At 54.4% G+C, this 18,519-nt stretch overlaps 8 protein-coding genes across 8 annotated transcripts; 3 read left to right on the forward strand and 5 right to left on the reverse strand.

Moving 5' to 3' along the window:
- Window positions 1-638: 638 nt before the first annotated feature.
- Window positions 639-1,423, forward strand: A1O7_03278 (uncharacterized protein; the record flags this gene model as incomplete). Its single annotated transcript, XM_007757301.1, has 2 exons — window positions 639-743; window positions 1,235-1,423. 2 exons carry the CDS (start codon window positions 639-641, stop codon window positions 1,421-1,423), a joined length of 294 nt encoding a protein of 97 aa, XP_007755491.1.
- Window positions 1,424-1,982: 559 nt separating this feature from the next.
- On the reverse strand, window positions 1,983-2,873 carry A1O7_03279 (GTP-binding protein rhoC; the record flags this gene model as incomplete). The annotated part of the gene is made up of 3 exons (XM_007757302.1): window positions 1,983-2,312; window positions 2,363-2,566; window positions 2,622-2,873. 3 exons carry the CDS (start codon window positions 2,871-2,873, stop codon window positions 1,983-1,985), a joined length of 786 nt encoding a protein of 261 aa, XP_007755492.1.
- Window positions 2,874-3,570: 697 nt separating this feature from the next.
- On the forward strand, window positions 3,571-5,267 carry A1O7_03280 (uncharacterized protein; the record flags this gene model as incomplete). Its single annotated transcript, XM_007757303.1, has 3 exons — window positions 3,571-3,622; window positions 3,671-3,887; window positions 3,938-5,267. 3 exons carry the CDS (start codon window positions 3,571-3,573, stop codon window positions 5,265-5,267), a joined length of 1,599 nt encoding a protein of 532 aa, XP_007755493.1.
- Window positions 5,268-6,475: 1,208 nt separating this feature from the next.
- Window positions 6,476-9,106, forward strand: A1O7_03281 (uncharacterized protein; the record flags this gene model as incomplete). Its single annotated transcript, XM_007757304.1, has 1 exon — window positions 6,476-9,106. The coding sequence occupies one exon, from the start codon at window positions 6,476-6,478 to the stop codon at window positions 9,104-9,106; it is 2,631 nt and encodes an 876-aa protein (XP_007755494.1).
- Window positions 9,107-9,504: 398 nt separating this feature from the next.
- Window positions 9,505-10,626, reverse strand: A1O7_03282 (uncharacterized protein; the record flags this gene model as incomplete). Its single annotated transcript, XM_007757305.1, has 1 exon — window positions 9,505-10,626. The coding sequence occupies one exon, from the start codon at window positions 10,624-10,626 to the stop codon at window positions 9,505-9,507; it is 1,122 nt and encodes a 373-aa protein (XP_007755495.1).
- Window positions 10,627-13,282: 2,656 nt separating this feature from the next.
- A1O7_03283 (uncharacterized protein) lies at window positions 13,283-14,340 on the reverse strand (the record flags this gene model as incomplete). Its single annotated transcript, XM_007757306.1, has 3 exons — window positions 13,283-13,541; window positions 13,627-13,783; window positions 13,836-14,340. 3 exons carry the CDS (start codon window positions 14,338-14,340, stop codon window positions 13,283-13,285), a joined length of 921 nt encoding a protein of 306 aa, XP_007755496.1.
- Window positions 14,341-16,499: 2,159 nt separating this feature from the next.
- Window positions 16,500-17,024, reverse strand: A1O7_03284 (uncharacterized protein; the record flags this gene model as incomplete). The annotated part of the gene is made up of 1 exon (XM_007757307.1): window positions 16,500-17,024. The coding sequence occupies one exon, from the start codon at window positions 17,022-17,024 to the stop codon at window positions 16,500-16,502; it is 525 nt and encodes a 174-aa protein (XP_007755497.1).
- A 25-nt stretch (window positions 17,025-17,049) lies between these two features.
- Window positions 17,050-18,330, reverse strand: A1O7_03285 (uncharacterized protein; the record flags this gene model as incomplete). Its single annotated transcript, XM_007757308.1, has 1 exon — window positions 17,050-18,330. One exon carries the CDS (start codon window positions 18,328-18,330, stop codon window positions 17,050-17,052), a length of 1,281 nt encoding a protein of 426 aa, XP_007755498.1.
- Window positions 18,331-18,519: the final 189 nt, after the last annotated feature.

Here is an 18,519-nt window from a genome sequence, read left to right on the forward strand (position 1 = left end):
CGGGGACACGGGGAGCACCAGAAGCGCCTAAGTCATGTGCTAACCCACCTAACTAGCGCCTAACCACTCCGTAAACTCTGTCCTATCGATGTCACCTGCGCCCCCTCGGAGACGCCCGTACCGCTTAGCCACTCACCCTACAAAATTGTATTCACATATACCAAAGGTCCGAAAATTGACTCTAATTTCACCCCGGGAGGATGGCCGAGTGGTTTAAGGCGCTGTGTTTAGGTCTTTGTACATGAACCGCAGTGGGAAACCTCGTGGGTTCGAATCCCACTCCTCTCAATGAAAGGTCTCTTTTCTTCTTTTTCTTTTTGATTGATGAGCATAAGCTTGAGTGTGAGCCCTCGGTTGGTGGGCGAGCCACAGCGCGGGATCCACTGTGTGGCGGTAGATACAGGAAGGCACATATGTAGATTGCAGGGTAGTTCAACTCCCAACTACAATGAGACTCGAAGCCACTCCTTGTCCAAAACCTCAACAAGTGATCCAGGAGTGCTGTGCTACCTAGGTATTCATCGTCATCTTGTGATCGGGACCCTCAGAAACGCGTCGGATTATGACCGCGTATATCATACAAGCACACCGCGTTCATACCTTCGTCGAGACTCGCAACAAGTACCGAGCACGCATACATGGCAACATCGAATACCAACCAGACCAGCGATGCGTCGGCGCCGGCCCATCAGCACAGCGAATTCGAACTCCGTCGTGCGGCATTTGTGGGTGATATCGGAGAGGTGAGTCCATACAGTACATACAGTACATCTCATCTTTCCCACCCTACACACTTGAGGCATCATATCATCGTGTGTGTCATATATGTATGCATGGCCAGCGGAATGGGAGACCGAAGCAAGCAAGACACCCTTCTCCCCTGCCGTGTTACCTCCCCATCAGCACGAGCTTTATGCGGCTCCCATTGCCATGGATATATACGTGACCACTATACACGGACCCCTGACTCCATTGAACTGTCCAACTAGTTTAGTTACTGACTTTGTGTCCCATCGCGGACGACGGTGGAAACAGTCCCTAGAACAGGTCCTTGCGCACATGAACGCATTGAATCGGAGCCTCGAGGGGATCATCGAGGTACGTACCTACCTATATAATACCCTGTGCACACTCTCACGCCTATTGGTACTGGTACTGGGTCCTTCTCATGCGGTGTCGTGCCTCGTTGCTACGGTTCTGGTGTGCTTAAACATGTCTGATGTGGTATATACAGATCGGGAACGAATTCTCGAGCGTCGAGGCTCTGTGGAGTCAGTTCGAGACCGTAATGGGCCGGTCGGAAGAGGAAACTTCGAACGGCGCGAACAACCACAACCACGATCACGATCACAACTCGTCGTCAGATCCGACGGCGGGCGGGAACGCGAATCACGAGGGAGAGGCGGGCGCGCCGGAGAGATGAGAAGATTGGTAATTTAGCTCTGCGGGCTTCTCGACGCGACGAGTGTTCGATCTCAGTGAGGACTGTTCCCGCTGCTGAGCGAACGATTTTGAAACTCCGGCCGGGAGACCAATTGGATGGTCAACTATAGGTTGGAAACATCATGGTAAAGCACGAGCAGGCACGAAACCAAGAATACCACGGCATCTTCCGGCCACAGGATACCAATAAGATGCGGCAAACGGGCGTGGAAAGGAGAGTGGCATCTTTCTGACATACCGATGACATGCAGCAAACGGGTCTGGGGAAAGAGAGTGCCGTGTTGAACATTTGGGCAGTTTACAACCCGGCTGCTTGTACGGACCGGATGTTCAGTGGCTGCAATGCTCACCGGAGCAGCAGCGTCTATCCTGAAAAACAGCAAAGTCTCGTTACAACGCCTCATGATGCAGGTTTCGGTGCATCCAACGCCATCCACATATGCGTACCTCATACATAGCCAGTTGAACCCGTGGTCCGACCAGGGAGAAACCAAACTCCTGGCCGTGAAGATTGAAAATTCATGTGTTTGTTTCCGGGCTCATAAGAAAACACACTTCCTCTTCTTGGCCTTCTTGACTTTCACGCCCTTCTTGTCCGGTTTCACTTCGTAACTCTCCTCTTCCATCTGAATCGCAGTGTTGATGGCCAGGTCAAAGACCTCTTGGATACCCTTGTTCTCTTTGGCGCTGCATTCGATGTACTTGGCGCCCATGCGTTGAGCGACCGCAGCTCCTTGGTCAGGTGTTACTGGTGTGAGTCCTTGGGTGCGCAGGAGTTCTATGCAGGTACGCTTGGTCCGGAGGTCTGATTTCAAGCCTACAAGGATGAGAGGCGTAGTTGGGCAGAAGTGCAGGACTTCGGGGTACCACTGTAAAATGAGTGAGTAGGCGTGTCGAGAAGCAAAGAAACATGTAGTACCTTGTCCATGACATTCTCGAGTGAATTGGGGCAGTCAATAGCGAAACAGACGAAAAGGAGGTCTGTTTCTGGGTATGACAATGGCCTCAGTCGGTCGTATTCTTCTTGCCCTGCTGTATCCCATAGCGCAAGTTCGACTGTCTTGCCTGAAGGCTTGTGTGTGGTCTGGGTGATGTAGTTCTCGAACACGGTCGGTACATATTTCTGCGGACGGTTGGTCAGCCACTCATCCTGCCTGTACAGTGCTCTTCTTGTTTACCTCTGGAAAATAACCCTGAGCATAGCTAATCAACAGGCATGTTTTCCCGCAGCCTCCGTCACCGACCACGACAAACTTCTTCGAGTACGAAGGCGGTTGGGTAATGTTGGTGGCCTCCGAAAGCCTGCCCACGCTGCCGTAACTCATGTTTGTGCTGACCGTGCCGTTACTCGTCCGCGTGCTAGGAGCCCGGACCGGTCTTCTCTTCGGCGAGGGTGGTGTAATGTATGATGAAGGGGTCTTTTCTGACATGGTGGGTGTTCGTGAGGGATAATGATCAGTGTCTGCCATGGTGGTGAAGTGGGAGGTTGTTCAGCTGCCTATGGTTCGCTATACGCGTGAGGAAGACAGTATTTACACGGGTGCGGCAGTATTATATGCAGGCTATCGACTGTGGGATTTTCATATGCAGGCACAACAAGATGTGTGTCAAGGATTTCCGTGGTGATATCCTGCGATCAAGGTATGACATCGGCGGAGTTGCGCCTGCCTCAATGTTTACACCCGCTGCGACGGTGGTTGCCAAAGGTAACACTGCCAAAGCCCACTTGAAACACACGTTTTATGCAGCACCGCCCCTCTTTTGCGCTTCAAATCTCGTCCAGTCGCGACACTGCGGTGTCCTGGCTTGCTTCTGTCGCAGGGAAGATCCATGTTACAAGTCCATCTCTCGCGTAGTCCATGTGGTGCTTTGAGCTGGACTGATAGAAGACCCTGCAAATGAGATAGGTCGCACACTGCGCATCTCCAACTTACTCCCTGCACAGCCACGAAACTGCCCACCACTGTCACTGGGATCCGGAACAACAATGCACACCATGTCAAGTTGACGCCAGCTCTCGTCCTTTCCACTAGATCTTGATGCCGTGCTGGAGGGAAAAAGTACCTGTTGTGGACGACGGCCAGCGTCGATGGACGGCGTCCTCGGCTAACGTCCACACACACAAAAATGGAGAAGCAGAAAGATAGACCAGACGCCGGATTGAGGTCGCTCGATCACTGTATGCCTCTTGATAAACGCCGCTACACGCTGCTTACCATTTCTTCAGACAAGCTCAGACTGCCGTCATGGCGGTACCAATTCAGAGAACAGCTCCTCCCGATTGTGCGATGGGAGACCCCATATGTTGCGTGGCTGCAAGATACCCTACGGTCTGGTGCCCTTGACACCTACTTCGCCTTTACGGCCAATCTGGGAACACACACATTTTTCATGATCATGTTGCCGATACTCTTCTGGTGTGGGAATACACGCTTGGCAAGGGCGTATGTATATGCCAATATGCGCTCGGATTGGGATTCTGACCTCGGGACAGGATGGTACATGTCCTAGCTGCGGGCGTCTTCTTCAGCGGCTTCATCAAGGACCTCTTATGTCTGCCTCGTCCCTTGTCACCTCCCCTGACTCGAATCACCATGTCTGGTTCTGCTGCCCTCGAGTATGGCTTTCCATCTACACATTCCACCAATGCCGTTTCCGTTGCAGTCTACTCTCTGTACTTGCTTCATCAGCCGAATGAGATGGATCCAAATGTAAAATCTGGCCTACAAATCGCGGCTTATTTCTATGCCATTTCCATCGTTCTCGGCCGGCTTTACTGTGGTATGCACGGCTTCTTCGATGTGATCTGGGGAAGCGCCCTTGGTGCCGTCCTGGGCCTGGTGCAGGCTGCGTACGGCCCGACATTTGATGACTGGCTCCATGCAGGAGATTTGAAAAGAGTCTTGCTTGTCATACTGATCATTCTCGTGCTGGTTCGAATCCATCCCGAGCCGGCCGATGACTGCCCGTGTTTCGATGACAGCGTCTCCTTTGCTGGCGTCTTCATCGGCTGCGAATATGCTGGGTGGCACTTCGCTCGAACATCATACGCCTGGTCCTTACCCACCAAAGGTACCATTCCATTCGATCTCCAGAAGATGGGGTGGCTGGTTTTAGTGGCTCGCATCGTTCTTGGGGTGCTTGTCATTTTTGCATGGAGAGGCATTATGAAACCGACTTTACTCAAAGTTCTTCCGCCAATTTTCCGAGTCATTGAGCAATTCGGTCTTACCTTGCCACGACGGTTCTTCAAGCCAGCCTCGGAATATGAGACTATACCGAGACAGCCAAACGACGACAACATCATCCCTCAGGCAAGGGAGATTCCTGGACTGCTGTCCAACTTTCGTCGCCGGCGAGCGATATCTGTTGGCCCTCAATCCGAAGCCGATGCATATGAAACACTGGCGTACCGCAACAAGAAAAGAAGGGACAGTTTAAATGCGCCCGAGACACTGAGTTCCACCAAGGAAGAAGTCTCGCCTTCGCCCTCACTGGATTGTGGTTATTTTGAGAATAAGGATACAAGTCATGGCAGGAAAAGATCAAGCAGTGTCGAGATGTTTAGAGCACAGATGGGCACCGGTGTCGAAGCACTTTCACCATTACCCGTGTTACCACCGGGTGAGGAAGCACAGAATCCTCGAGATGTTTCATCAGCGGATGAGTTACAAGAGCAACGAATTTTCTCGACAATACAGAGGCCGAGAGTCAGGTACGATGTGGAGGTGGTGACCAAACTAATTGTCTATTCTGGGATCGCGTGGTGGGCAATAGAAGGCATTCCCATCTTATTCAAGCATGTCGGCCTTGCTGTTGAATGAAACTCTGGAAGGCCTTGCTACAGCGACCTGGATATTTACCCTGCCTGAGACATGTTCTGGACATGGACACTTTCCCGCTTCCACGAAATACGAAACCAGTAATCGCTAGGAGCAGAAGAGATGCCATCGAAGACTGAAAGCCGGCTTCGACACCAACGAGGTGTACGCTCGTCACTTTTCCTGCCTCGAACCAAATACATACTATTTCGGTTATCACCCGCTTCAGGACACTTACGAGTGGTTCCTGCCAGGAGAGCCGTATAGGAGATATATTTCCACGGGGAATTTACACACAAACGGCTTGCTCGTGACGAAATTGGTTCAGATTTTCTGGCTGTTTGACTTGAACGGGATATCTCAAGTCCTGCAACGCCAACCTCAGCGCCTTTATAGTGACTGACGCTAGTCACCTCCATTACCTCAATCTCAATCGCAAATATCTTCCGAGCATAAATCCGACTACGCATCATCTGTGATCCTGTTGGGCTTGCTTCCGGCACAGCCTGTAGAATAGAGGTTATGCCAATAGAGCCTCTCGTTCTAGTTCCAACCAATCCTCGTACCTCGTCCGCCTTACACCAGCCAACAACATGTGTTGCATCAAACTGGAGCGTATTGGCTATACTATGATACTGCTAGAACAAACCATAATGGTTGATATGGATTATTGTTTCTGCATGAATCCTCCTTGAATAGCTCTGAAACCATGGGAATGGACGTGATTGTGGAGGTACTGTTAACAACGGCCACCTGCACAGCATCTGGGATTCCGTCAATAGGAAGACGGCAATGGCGGTACCGGATATGCATCGCCGCAGTGGGCGGGGTGGATGCTTGGCGCCGGTAAATAACCGTGTGACCAATCCGAGCGAGGCCGCATTTGGAGAAAGTCGCGTCTGCATCATCTGGCGCATCTTTTGTGATTCAATCCATCCTTCATCTTCACAACTACAGAACAATCACCGTCTTCACTTTCTTGACTGATTTCTTTTGTTCTCCTTCTTCGACTCTTGTTACAGCGTTTTCAGCGTCCTGCAAACCGAGCCCCATCATACCAGTTCCATGCTTCTCCTTGAGACCTTCGAACTGCTGCTTCTACTCCTCTTTCTCGGCTTCAGCTTGAACTCTTTCACCAGTTCAAACTCCTTTGTCTCCTTCTTCTACTGTGATCACCTACAGCTCAAGCTTCACTCGCCAATTCCACAGCCATGGCTGACAATTCGTCTTTCATGGACTGGGTCCCTCAGACTCCTCCACCTCTTTTCAACCCATATCAAGGCGATTACATGCCAGGCGGATGGCCCCAGCAACCTCCGACCCCTCAATTCCGTACCACTGGACTGTTCGATCCCGTGCGCCGACGAACCCGTCTCGAAGAGTTCCTCCTGCCTGTCCTGCCTGCAGCGAAACGAGTCTGCAGAGGTCTTATCCGCGCTACCATCAATGCGACTGCGACCGTTGTCACAGTGCCAACATATGCTATTGTTCGGCAGGTCAGACACATGCAGCGAGCTCGCAGAGCCGATCCTCCACCTCAACAAGCTCCACGAAATCGAGCCGTTCAAGCGCGCCCAGCTCGACGTGTCGTCATTCAGACCCCTCCTCCCAGAACTCCTCAACAGCAGGAAACGGTCTTGATCACTCCTCCCTCAACCCCTCCACCGCAGGAAACCGTCAGATTTACTCTTCCAAAGAAGCAAATCCAAGAAGACGTAGCTACAGAAGAGATTCCATTTGAGGTCCCAGAGTTTCGACCTGCTCGCCTCTTGCGACCAACGAACAAACATGTCACACCCAAGAAGGTCATCCGGCGCAGACGTCTTAAGGATGCGTTCCCTGGCATGCCACAAATCCCTCCACCACAAACATTGAAATCAGTGACTGTCCCAACCCCAGAGCACGTTGTCCGGAAGACCCTTCCTGAAGCAGGAAGCGTCCGACTTCATTCTCCGTTTCCGCAGTTCGCCCCAGGCCCTACCGCACCTTCGTCACCTCCCTCACCCGCAGCCTCAGTCGCAACCACAGAGTCAGTTACGCCAAGCGCGCAGCTGCAAAATAACCTTTCTACTGCCACCGAAAGCGATTCGGAAGGAAACACAGTGGTCTCATCAGTCACGACATCGAGAAAGAGACGCATAGATATCCAAGGGTCGAGAGCGATCGAAGGAAACGCGTGCCACAGTGCAAAGAGATTCCAGACCGCAGGTCTGAGCGTCGACTCGCCCAACACCCCTACAACCAAACCTATCATTGTCGTGCAAGCAGCAGTAGTCGCAGCTGACGCAGAAGCACCACCCACACCTCTCAACAGTTCCTTGTTGTCGCCATCACGCTTCAAGGACCGAAAGTTCCATACTCCAAAGCCAAGCTCGAAGATTTCGGCAAAGGTTTGCAAAACACCACCGTCCGCACAGTCTTTCATCTCTTCGACTTGCGATATTTCTCCCGGCAATTATCACCTCGACGATGTAAGATCTCCCGTTAAGGGCGAGATTTCTTCCTTCTTCCAAGGTACCCCACCGCCTTTCCCAGAACAGGACGCCGACGTGTTTCGGATGATCACCGCAGGAGGGGGGTCACCAATTCCCGCGTCAAAGAACCTGGCTGAGCGCGAGGAGACCAAAGAACCGATCGAATCAAACACTGGCGATGGACAAGTACAGTCATCGGGTGAAAGATCCACCGGTAATAAGTCTGCCGTACAAGAGAGCGAGGAAGAGGAACAGCACAGTGTCGTCGCCCCAGCAGAAGATGACATCGAGATAACGGATATACACTCCGGCCCAGCCACCCAAGGTGATATTCCTGAACCAAATATCACCACAGAAGCAACGGAGCGGATCTCATCAGAGGACGACAAAGAAGCACCTGTCACAGCCATCGAAGAAACCACGAGCACTCCTTCACCCGCAATTGACCTCAGGGACGAGAACGAAGACGGCGACGCATACGCATTCACTACAGACTCTGCTCTTCAGGCACCCGAAAAGAAGCTCGCGCAGCTCAAACTCGACGATGATAAATACCGTACCCCTGAAAAACCAACCCCCAAGGCCTCTCCGCACTCAGTTGAGAGAACCACTCGAAGGACGAGAGCCGAAGCCAAGCGTGAGCTTCTGGCCAAAGAAAAACACCTTTACAACATCGCCGAGCTTGCAGCCGAATGGGAAGATCGCATCCAGCTCGCTCTCCAGCACGGTCACGGCAATTTCAAAGCCAGTGACTTTACCCGCGTCGTCCCTCTCTCCAGCAACAACCGAGGCACAGACAGATGGCTCAACGACGAGGTGATCAACGGATACCTCGCACTCGTGGTCAAGCACGGTCGACAGAACGACCGACCGTCACAAGTCCCTTCCTACCACGCGTTCTCATCATTCTTCTTCAACAACCTGGAGGAGAAGGGACACGATGGTGTCAAGCGGTGGGCCTCCCGCGCCAAGATTGGCGGTAAGGCCCTCTTGGAGACCGAGGCGGTCTTCATCCCCATCAACAGTGGCGCCCATTGGACGCTGTTGGTGGTCTTGGGCAAGACGCGTAGTGCGACGCACTACAACTCGATGGCCGGGAGTGGGCGCCGCTACATCGCGGCGGTGAAGACCTGGCTGGCTGGGGAGCTGGGCTCCCAGTACAAGGAGGAGGAGTGGACGTTTGTGGAGCGGGGGGAGAGCCCAATGCAGTCCAACATGGACGATTGTGGCGTCTTCGCCATCACCAGCGCCCGGCAGATCATGCTGGGCTTGACGCCCATGTCATATGGGCCAGAGATGATCCCTCTGCAACGAAAGAGGATCGTTGCAGAGCTGGTGGCTGGCGAGCTCTTAAAGAGCGAGGTGTGAGGGTGGGGTGGGTTGTTTGTGGTTTGTTTGCGGTGGGCTGCGTTGCGTTGCGTTGCGTTTTTGTTTTGCGTTGCTTGGTTACGAGGTGACGATTGACGACCATGATACCCCCTTGGGTGGGAGGTGTGCTTTTTGCTTGGGTCTTGCTTGGGTTTCGCTTTTGTGTTGGCGTTTGGGCGTTGGCGGGCATATTGGGCGCAAAACAGAGCGCTCCTTCATGTCGATAGAAAAGGGGGGTATACAGAACCCCAATCCATGATGTTTACACACTCCTTTTCTCTGCCCGTCTTCCCCTGACTACCAGCCCTCCATTAGTCAGGACGTCACCAGCTCTTACGTTCACCCCGTGGTAAGTTTCTTCGGATATGTGTACCACTTCTGACCCCTCCCCTTCTCTCCTATCGCAGCAAATACCCTCCCCCATCGACCGGCAAAGTCACGCCCGTGATCCACGCGGCGTCGTCGCCGCATAGAAATACCGCCGCCCTCGCCACATCCTCCACGGTCCCCAACCTCCCGCCAAACGGCGGAGAAGGGCCCAGCTTGGGCTCGCTGGGCCGCGACCCGTCGGTGTAGTCGGTATCCTCGGCCTCCATGGCCGCCCTGTCCTCGTGAGGTTGAGATTGAAATGATGTCTGGCTCCTCCGAGCATGCGCATGCGCATGCGCATTCCCCGTTGGCGTCCCTGAACCAATTCCAGCACCCGTAGAGGTCCCCGATCCAGCATCCACAAACCCAGGACACAAAGCATTACAATGGATCGCGTCCGTCGCGTAGTCCAGAGCGATCTGCCTGGTCAGCATCACCGCCGCGGCTTGGCCCGCGCACGAGCCCGGCGAGCCCATGTGTGGACTCATCCCCATGCCCGTACCCACGCCCACGCTTCCTGTGGCTACAACCCCCTGGAGACTCGGACTCGCCACATTGACGATCCAGCCCCTTGCCCTCCCGTACCGCCGCGGCTGCCCATCCAACATCTGACGAACCGCGTATTTGCACGCGAGGAAGGGCGCGCGCGCGTGGACGGCCAGTGCGCGATCAAAATCTTCGTCTGTGGTTTCGTGGCACCGAAGAGGGCGCGCGGGCGGCGATGAAGTGGAGGCGGCATACGCACTCGCACTCGCACTCGCACTCGCACTCGCGTTAGTGACCAAGATATCCACGCGATGGTACTTCGCCACGCAGGCCCGGATCGCGAGGTCCATGTCCCTCGCGCGCGTGGTGTCGGCTTTGTGGTACGTCGCTTCGCCGCCCATGTGGCGGATGCGTTCGTGCGTGCCGGGCTGCCGGTCGCGCGTGGTATTGCTAGTGCCGATGCTTTGCCCGTGGTTTTGGCCCTGCCGCGGCCCCGTCGGAGCCACGTCGATGCAGAAGAGCGAGCACCCCTGCGCGGCTAAGGCCAGGGCGACGGCGGCGCCAACGGGGGATGATGAGCCCGTGACGACGGCGATGCGGCCATGGAGGGGGCGCGCTGGGGGTGGGGGAGGAGTGCCCGCGGAAGGGGTGGACGGAGATGTCATGTTTAGTCCCGGTACTGGCACTGTGTAGGTTGGCTGTACTCCGTGTGCGTATGGTATGATATGATATGATATGGTACGATATCATCAATCGAGGCGTCCAGACCGTCTTCGGCTGGCAAGGTCAAGTGCAACGGGAATGCTGTCTATGTCTGTCCCGATGCATATGCATGTACGTTACCCCCCGTCCTCCGGATTGTGTTATATATGGACGGTCAATTCAACTCAGGTTCGCGGTTGTGGTTATGGTCACTCGTCCACTCGGGTGACCCATGGTCATATATCCATTTTCGACATGTATCTTGGAGGATATGCTCGTCAAGGGAGCCGACATCAGAGCAGCTCAAGCCAGACACATCACGGCCGAAGCATGGCGGAGAGGTACCAGAGAGAAGGCGAGGTGCAGTAGCACGAGATAAAAGGGAAGGAGAGCGAGAGGGAGGGAGGGAGGTCGGGACGGTACGAGCTACGGAGAGAGCGGCCCCCACTGCTCCATTTCAGCCCAATCCAGCTCCGCAGCCTACAGTAGGTACGTACTTATCTTAGTGCTGGCGATCAATCGCACATTTTCACTCACTTTTATGTACTCAACCACTCCTAGTTAGTGGATATTCTCGGCCGTCATTGAAACCACGATAAAGTCCTCACGGAGGTATGACGCCTCATATATGGCACGCATGCCATCCACAGATCCTCCAGTACTCCACCTCCAACGTCTTGCGTCAACCTAGCCCAGGCGTGCATATCGACACGGGCGATCCATGCGAGAAAAGCCACAAGGATGAAATCTGCATACGTGGGCGCGGAGCCGCTGGAGAGGTAGCGTACACGACCACTGTCGGCTTCCGCCTCACGAGCACGAACAGAAGCAGAAGCGTCCCTCCGTCCGGCCTTATTCCTGCTATCCGCAAGGCTTCGATCATCTCGGTAGTCCTCCCATGTCCAAGGATCGTCTGACGCCGGTCCCTCCAGCGGCGGAGACTCCCGTAAAGTGCGGATGACGGGTTGGAGATTGTCTTCGATCTCTACCCAGAGCTCGTCTGTCTCGTCCTGCGATTGTGGCCGTAGTTCATGAAGAGACGCCACGTGGAACCATTGTTTGCGCGTGCGGATAAAGTATTCTTTGCCTCTGGCGTCGAGGATGTCCGGTACAGAAGGGAGAATGAGCCGCCGAGTCGCGGGAAGTAGGCGGGTAATAACGCTCTGCATCTGTTGAGCTTGCTCCCTGGACCGACCAGATGGAAATAAAGGTGGGTAGCGATCGTGGTCGAGGAACAGCGCATCCAAGGCGCTGGCGATGTTCAATGTCGAAACAAGTGGCGTGAACGTGCCGTAGTTAGTGTCTAGAGACTTCCTCGGGCCCCCAAGTGCATTTGAATCATGAAGTCGTATGATGGATTCCTTCGAGAAAGCTTCGGTGCGGTCGAGAAGGACGGGTAACGTGCAGCGTGGCGACCCCTTGGGTTGGCCTTCGTTTGGCGGAATTCCCAATTCTTCCCACAGCCGTTCAATGTCAGGATACGAGATCCATGACTGCGTATACGGCACTCCCAAATAATGCAATGCCAGCCTTGAGCGGATCGTGTTTGGAGAAAAGGACTGCTGCCTGTGGGGTGAAGAAGCAGAGTGAGTCTGCAGTGAAGAAGGAGCCCGGTCGTTGGCGATATCAAAGAGGATTAGAGAGGCTCCAGAACTGTCCCTTTTGGTCGATAACCTTTTGCAGTTCCATGTCACCGCCTGCCTTATATGCACCGCGGTGGGAAATGACCCAAGGCGTCGGAACACATGGTGTGCTTGAAGCATCCCCAACGCATGCACGGGTTGCGAGAGCAGAGAGAGAGCCGCACCGTTAATCAAACACGCGTTGTCCCCATGTCAATGGCTCCGTATGCAGATGCAGCTGGAATGGATCTCGTCTTGATATCATGATTATTTTCGACGGTTCTCGCAAGCTGCAAACCAGTCAGGTGTTCCGTTTCGCAGTCATCGGGACACATTTTTCATGCGGAACAGATAAGCAGGAGATGATACTACGCCACCGGCGAGAGGGTCTATAATGACATGAGAAGTTGTAACGCCGCAAGTAGAACAAGAAGCCACCGAAAATCTTCTCAGGCCGCAAATGTAGACGGAGGAGGATAGTCAACGGGTTGAGAAGAGAAAGTTGGAAGACTTAAAAGAGTGTAGACGAAATGCGATTATGGAATCATGTCTGGCGAGGTTCGTGTAAGCGGCTACAAGCCACTTGACTGGTCGACATGCTATATCGTGCTGTGACAAGCTCCATATACCAGCGTGAGACAGAGAATTTGGCGTCACAAAGCTCTCCTTCGTCTCCTCTTTCCTGGGCCACGCGTTTGCAGATACGGTCTGTGCTTTAGATGGCATGTTGGTACCTCGAGAACATCGGGTAGTCCACGGTTGCCGGCTCCGGATAGATGACGAGCATGCGGGAGGGGCGGGGAAAGCCAGGGGACATCGCATACGCGAGAGAGCTCTCGCAGGCAAAGAGCTTACATCTAGCGATGGAGAAGACAGTCTACCAGGATTGCTGAATGCAAGGCAAGATTGCATATGTTCAAGAAGTGAGCAGACTAACCAACCCACAGCCAGATAGACAGACAGCCTCGTCCTTCAAGCTCCCGTGTGGCTGTTTATCCTATCCGCCCTCGACCAACCACTTCTTGAGGAATTCAGCCTGGGTGCCCGCGTTCCTTTCAAAGTAAGGGCCAGAATATGCCTCAAAGTGACCACAAGGCAACGTTTGCAATTGCTTTGGCTCATTCGCTCGGGCATACGCACCGAGAGCGAGGTCCGCTGGTGTGAGCACATCTCCGCGTGCCACCGTCATGAGGAGAGGTGTTGGCGAGATCTTGTCAATGAGTTGTTGAGGCTCATATGCACGGAAGAGCTCGATCCTAGAGCCAAGGTCAACAGTCAGTGAGAAGGCAGATCAAGGTACGAGGTGCCAAGCGCGAGGTGCGCAATCAGCTGGCGACTTACGTCTTGACCGTGACATCGTTCTTCCAGTTAGACTTCTTCTCCCAAGACGAGAAGAACTCGTAGCTGTCTGGGGTGGGCAGAGCAGAAGGCTTCTGAGGGTCGGCATCCACGACAGGGACATAACCCGGCTCCTTGCCCTCAGCTCGAGCAGCCCTATCTATGAGCTCATCAGCGGCTTGCCTAGGATTCTGAAAATGGGACGGCCGTACCTGCAGCGAAGGTGGCATTGAAGCCCACGGCAAAGTCCGGACGGACGAGTCGATTGAAGTTGTCCCATCCACTGACACAGGGGACCTGACTGAGCACGGCCTTGACTCTTCGATCCACCGCCCCGACATATAGCACGTGGCCGCCACTGTATGACGAACCCCAGATTGCAATCTTATCCGGGTCAACGTCAGGCCTCGAGGCCGCATACGTGATGGCGTCGGAGATGTCGCTGCACTGGACCATCGGGACGATCTCATGGATCGGTTCTCCAGGAGCGGTATCACTGTCGCCGAAGCCTCGATTGTCGTAGACCAGCACCCCAATGGGCAGTTTCGACACGAAGTATTCGGCAAAGGCGTCAAGGTCCATTTCCTTGAGGGCCGAAAAGCCGTGAGACATGACGAGACATGGTGCCTTGCCGGAACCCGCGTCGTTGCTGGTGTAGAACCACCCCCTCAAGGTAACCCGGTCCGAGGTCTTGAACTCGACGTCTTCTCTGCCCATTTTGAGGTAGCGTCAACGATGGACAGATCCTATAACCACATGTCAAAGTCGTAGTGTTGCACAAGGGCCGTTGGAAGCGCGGCGGGAGGTGGACGGCCGATCTATTTTATGCCGGATCCCTCAGTAGAGAAAGACGAACCAGGCATGCGAGGAGCGGAAAAGACGCTTCAACGCAAAGCAACCGCACCTGTCGACAGTCACGATTCATGGCCCAGCGAGTCATGAATGATATTCCCACTAGCACGGGCGCATCGAGCTGCTGCCAAACCTACCCAACCTAGGTATGTATTGGTGAAGATTCGTCTCGTATAACCCCGCAGTGCCCGGTAACGATAGGCATCTTGGTTTGAGTTTCAGAGTCTTGCGCAGTGGACTTTCGATTGCATCCAAGCTATGAGACGAAGTACCCTCGCGTAACGTGTTAGGCTGTTGTGCTGGCGGCCTGCTCGCGGGACCGCTTCGAAGGAGAATTGACGCTTAGTCTGGAGGAGGGAGCTCGAATGTGAATAAAGCTCCGCGACCAGTAGGGGGGGGGCTACTGGGCAATGATGCCAGGCACAAGCCCATAGACGTGTGGGATCGGGTCCGCTGAGCCGTGAAGATTCTGTTCCTGTGCTCGCTCCCTGTTGGCTAAATCGGGGCAGCCGCACAATCATTCTTCATGCGGACCGAGGCTAAGTGCGACCAGACGGTTTGGAAAAGGTGCATAAGTGTAACGGATAGAGCGAGAAGGTTGATTGCGGATCATGGGCTAAGAGGCGGATGGCGCCAATGCATGCCGCGCTGGATTTAAAAAGCCATGCCACTCATTCTCGTGGCGTGATGATCTGTCGAGCTCCTGGTAGGTACAGTAGAAGGATAGAGGATTCTTGTCACCTTGGTATTATCGGGGTATCAAAGAGGTTGAGAAAGTTGCGCATGGCTTCCAAGGGTTTACCCGACGTGATGGGAACACAAGGGTTTGGTAGCGAGTGAGGTCTCAACGCCTAAAGCGCCCAGGGTACGCGGTTGAGTGACGCACTGTTGGGCTGCTGGTGCCGCCGAACAACGCCCTCTTGGGCGAGGGGGCGCAGGCAGGAGGGGCAAGGGCAGCGCCGAGGGATTTAGTTAGGGGCGTCATACGGAGTGTCGGAGCATTCTGCACCCGCAGCCTCGACCAATCTTCTCCGACTCAGCCTTGCAGCTCTCGGAGATGACAGCAGGGTCGCAAAAGCCGTGCCAGAAATGCCTTCACGCATGTTAGCCCTCTGGTGACCCGGCTCGTGCCACGCTGATATGGACCTATCTTGAGCCTCAAGTCTGTTGTGTGCACGAGCTCCATGCCATTTAAAGGTCAAATGAACTTGATCGAGTAGTGAGGAAACGTGGTAGGCACAAAGAAGCGACATCTGAAGTCTTACTGAGGTCTAGCTCAGAGAGCGACCAGCTTGGGACGTGCCTTCGCTTCTCCCAGGGCTGCGAAGGAAGGGGAGGCGCGCCACAGTAGATGAAGCTGCCCAATGGTTGACACCCACTTCTCAGCTTGGAGCTTGTGCCTGAGATCGAAAAACGTTTTTGTGGAAGTCAGTGGACGTTTTGAGACGAAGTATAGCCACCCATCAGTTTCGGCTCAGTCCATCTCTACGCAAAATGCATTCAGTCAACACGCACACGGCCCATCAAGCCTGAGAAGCTCAGCTCCAGCATTCCAACTTTTGCTGCCCAAGCTCGTAGGCCCACCATGTTCACATTCATCCATGATCGCTGACTCTTCTCAAGCTGTGCCATACGGCTGCTGACTCGGAATCAATGCAACCCCCAAATGCGATCTCAATCACACCGTTCCTTCCTTGTTTCACCTGCCATGCTGGGCGTTGTGTCGTGTTTCTTCGCTGGAGATGTTCGTATGCGCTGATGGTGAAGCGCAGGAGATACATGTGCCGCCGATTTGGAGAAAGAGCAAGGAAAAGACATTCACACGGGTGGTTCGTTTGAGCCATCTAACAGACGACCACGGGTCTGCCGGCTTTCTGTTTTCAACGTTACCCAAAGCCATACCGGGGCTTGAGTAGACGCCGAAGATGAAGATGATGAAGGTGATGTTGTTGCGAGTCGAATGGTTCTGTGCCACTCCTTTCATGCTCCACGACACGTCGGTCTCTGACCTTCTCTCAGTTTGATCAATCAACATCAAAAAGATCATACGGAATGCCCTCCTCCTCCACTGTGGCCGCAAAGAATCGAGGATACCGTGTTGTAAGGTAAAAATCGACCTCATCACGCAGCCCGACCAACGGCGCATCTGGACCTCGAAAGACATCGACGATGAAGTTGCGTAGCCTCTCGTGTTCATCACGCTGGCACCAGCCTGCCTTCCGTATGATACGTCGAAAGGTTGCATAGCGTGCCGCACTACTGCCGAGCCACACGGAGACGAGCGTGCGGAAGGCATATGCGACTTCGACGGGCTCGCTGGCCAGAAGATGAATCTCGTCGTAGTAGCGTTTCACCATGTTTCCTTGACCGTAAGGCGCGGAATTGAACTCTCTGCTGCAGTCAGGAGGTAAGGCTAAGCCATGGCGTTGAGAGAATTGGATGTCGTCGAAGCGTGAGTGATCAATGACCCAGGGCTGATGGTTCAGGACCGCATCTTTGTCGCTGTGGTTGAGCAGCAAGTTGTCGGGCGTCACTCCTTCTTGCAACATGGTGCCGAGCAGGGCTTCCCACACCTCAAGGGTACTCCTTCCAAAGAGTCATGTAGTGCTCTGTCATCTCCTTTTGGCGGGAAGCGTCGAGTCGAGGGACAGTGTGACCTGGTTCCGGGCAGGGGAAGTTTGGCGTCGCGTCAAGCTTGAAGCGCCATGGATGCGACGGATAATTGGCGAGGCTGTTGAGTTGGTTGCCATTGAAGTCAGGCTGCCAGCTGGCGTGGATCATCTGCTTTAAATGTGGTCCTGGCTCCTTTAACTGACCAACGTCGAACGCCTTCGCGTCCTCAATGAAGACCTCGTACTCCTGGGGGACGGTCGCCACAGGGTCGTCATTGGCCGTTGGGGGTGGAGCCGTCTCAAGGATTGCCTCATTGATGGTCGTTTCCTGGTGGGTGGTGGCACCAGTGGAAGAGGAGAATGGAAGAGGTGACGTAGGTGGTGTGGTTGTGGGTAAAGCGTGGTCGCTGGTGGGTGGGAACACAGCAGACTTGTGCCAATCGTCGAAACACCTCTGCACGAAGGCGCCGATGGTGGGCGGAGGAGTGTATGTCGGGACAGGAGTGGGAGCGATCGCCTCAACCAAGGGCTCATTGGCCACAGGTTGCTTGAAGGTGTCGACTCCAGCAGGAGGAGAGGGTGTCGTGAAGGAAGCGGAAGCTGGCGCATCGACCATCGTCTCGTCGCACACTGGCATCTCCGGAACAGGCTGCGCATGCACAGAGAAGAGGCCATGAGGTGGTGGGACCAGGCTGTGCTGGTCCACCAAGTATGGCGCCGGCGATGGCAACCAGTCCATTGGCTCACCCTCCTCTTCGACAGCATCGATGTCCGTCATTTCGCAATCCTCAATATGTCGTTCAGAATGGCGGTATGTCGCCTCTTCGGCCTCCTGAATGGCGTCCCAGTCAATGTCTGCCCACCACTCCGGATTCACGGCGTCGCTCAAGTGCACCGCGAAGCCCTGGTCATCGACCCCGATGGGCGAGATGCGATCCAGGGCCTCGTATGCCTTGGCAAGCCGCGCCGCCTTCACTGCCTTGTTCTTGCGCCAGGCGGCAGCCGAAGAAGCAACAACACCGCCATTCTTAACAGGCCTCAACGGGTTCCTCTTGCGAGAGGACGACGCCGGAGACGAACAACGGTTCAGGCTCCTGACGGGGACGGACTCCTGCAGACGGGTGATGTGGGTGAAGGCGCGCGTGTAACGCACCACCTTTTGGCAGAGAGCCCGTCCCACGCCTTCGAAGCGGAAAGGAGGAGCCCACCGAAAGAAGTCGGTAGAGACGCGTGTGATCTTCATGATCACGACGAAGACAGCGTGAAAAGGTTGAAAATAAGAGTGAAAGTAAGAGTATGAGTATGAGTCTGGGTAGTAAGAAGAGACTGCCTGTCGAGAAAGATGGGAAGGGTTTGGGTCACGAACGAAATGAGAGTGAGGGCTTTAGAAAAGTGCGCCATTCAATAAGTGCGCATTTCACTTGACCTTGTT

Source organism: Cladophialophora yegresii (genome assembly GCF_000585515.1).
Source record: "Cladophialophora yegresii CBS 114405 chromosome Unknown aczIN-supercont1.2, whole genome shotgun sequence".
Lineage (NCBI taxonomy): Eukaryota > Fungi > Ascomycota > Eurotiomycetes > Chaetothyriales > Herpotrichiellaceae > Cladophialophora > Cladophialophora yegresii.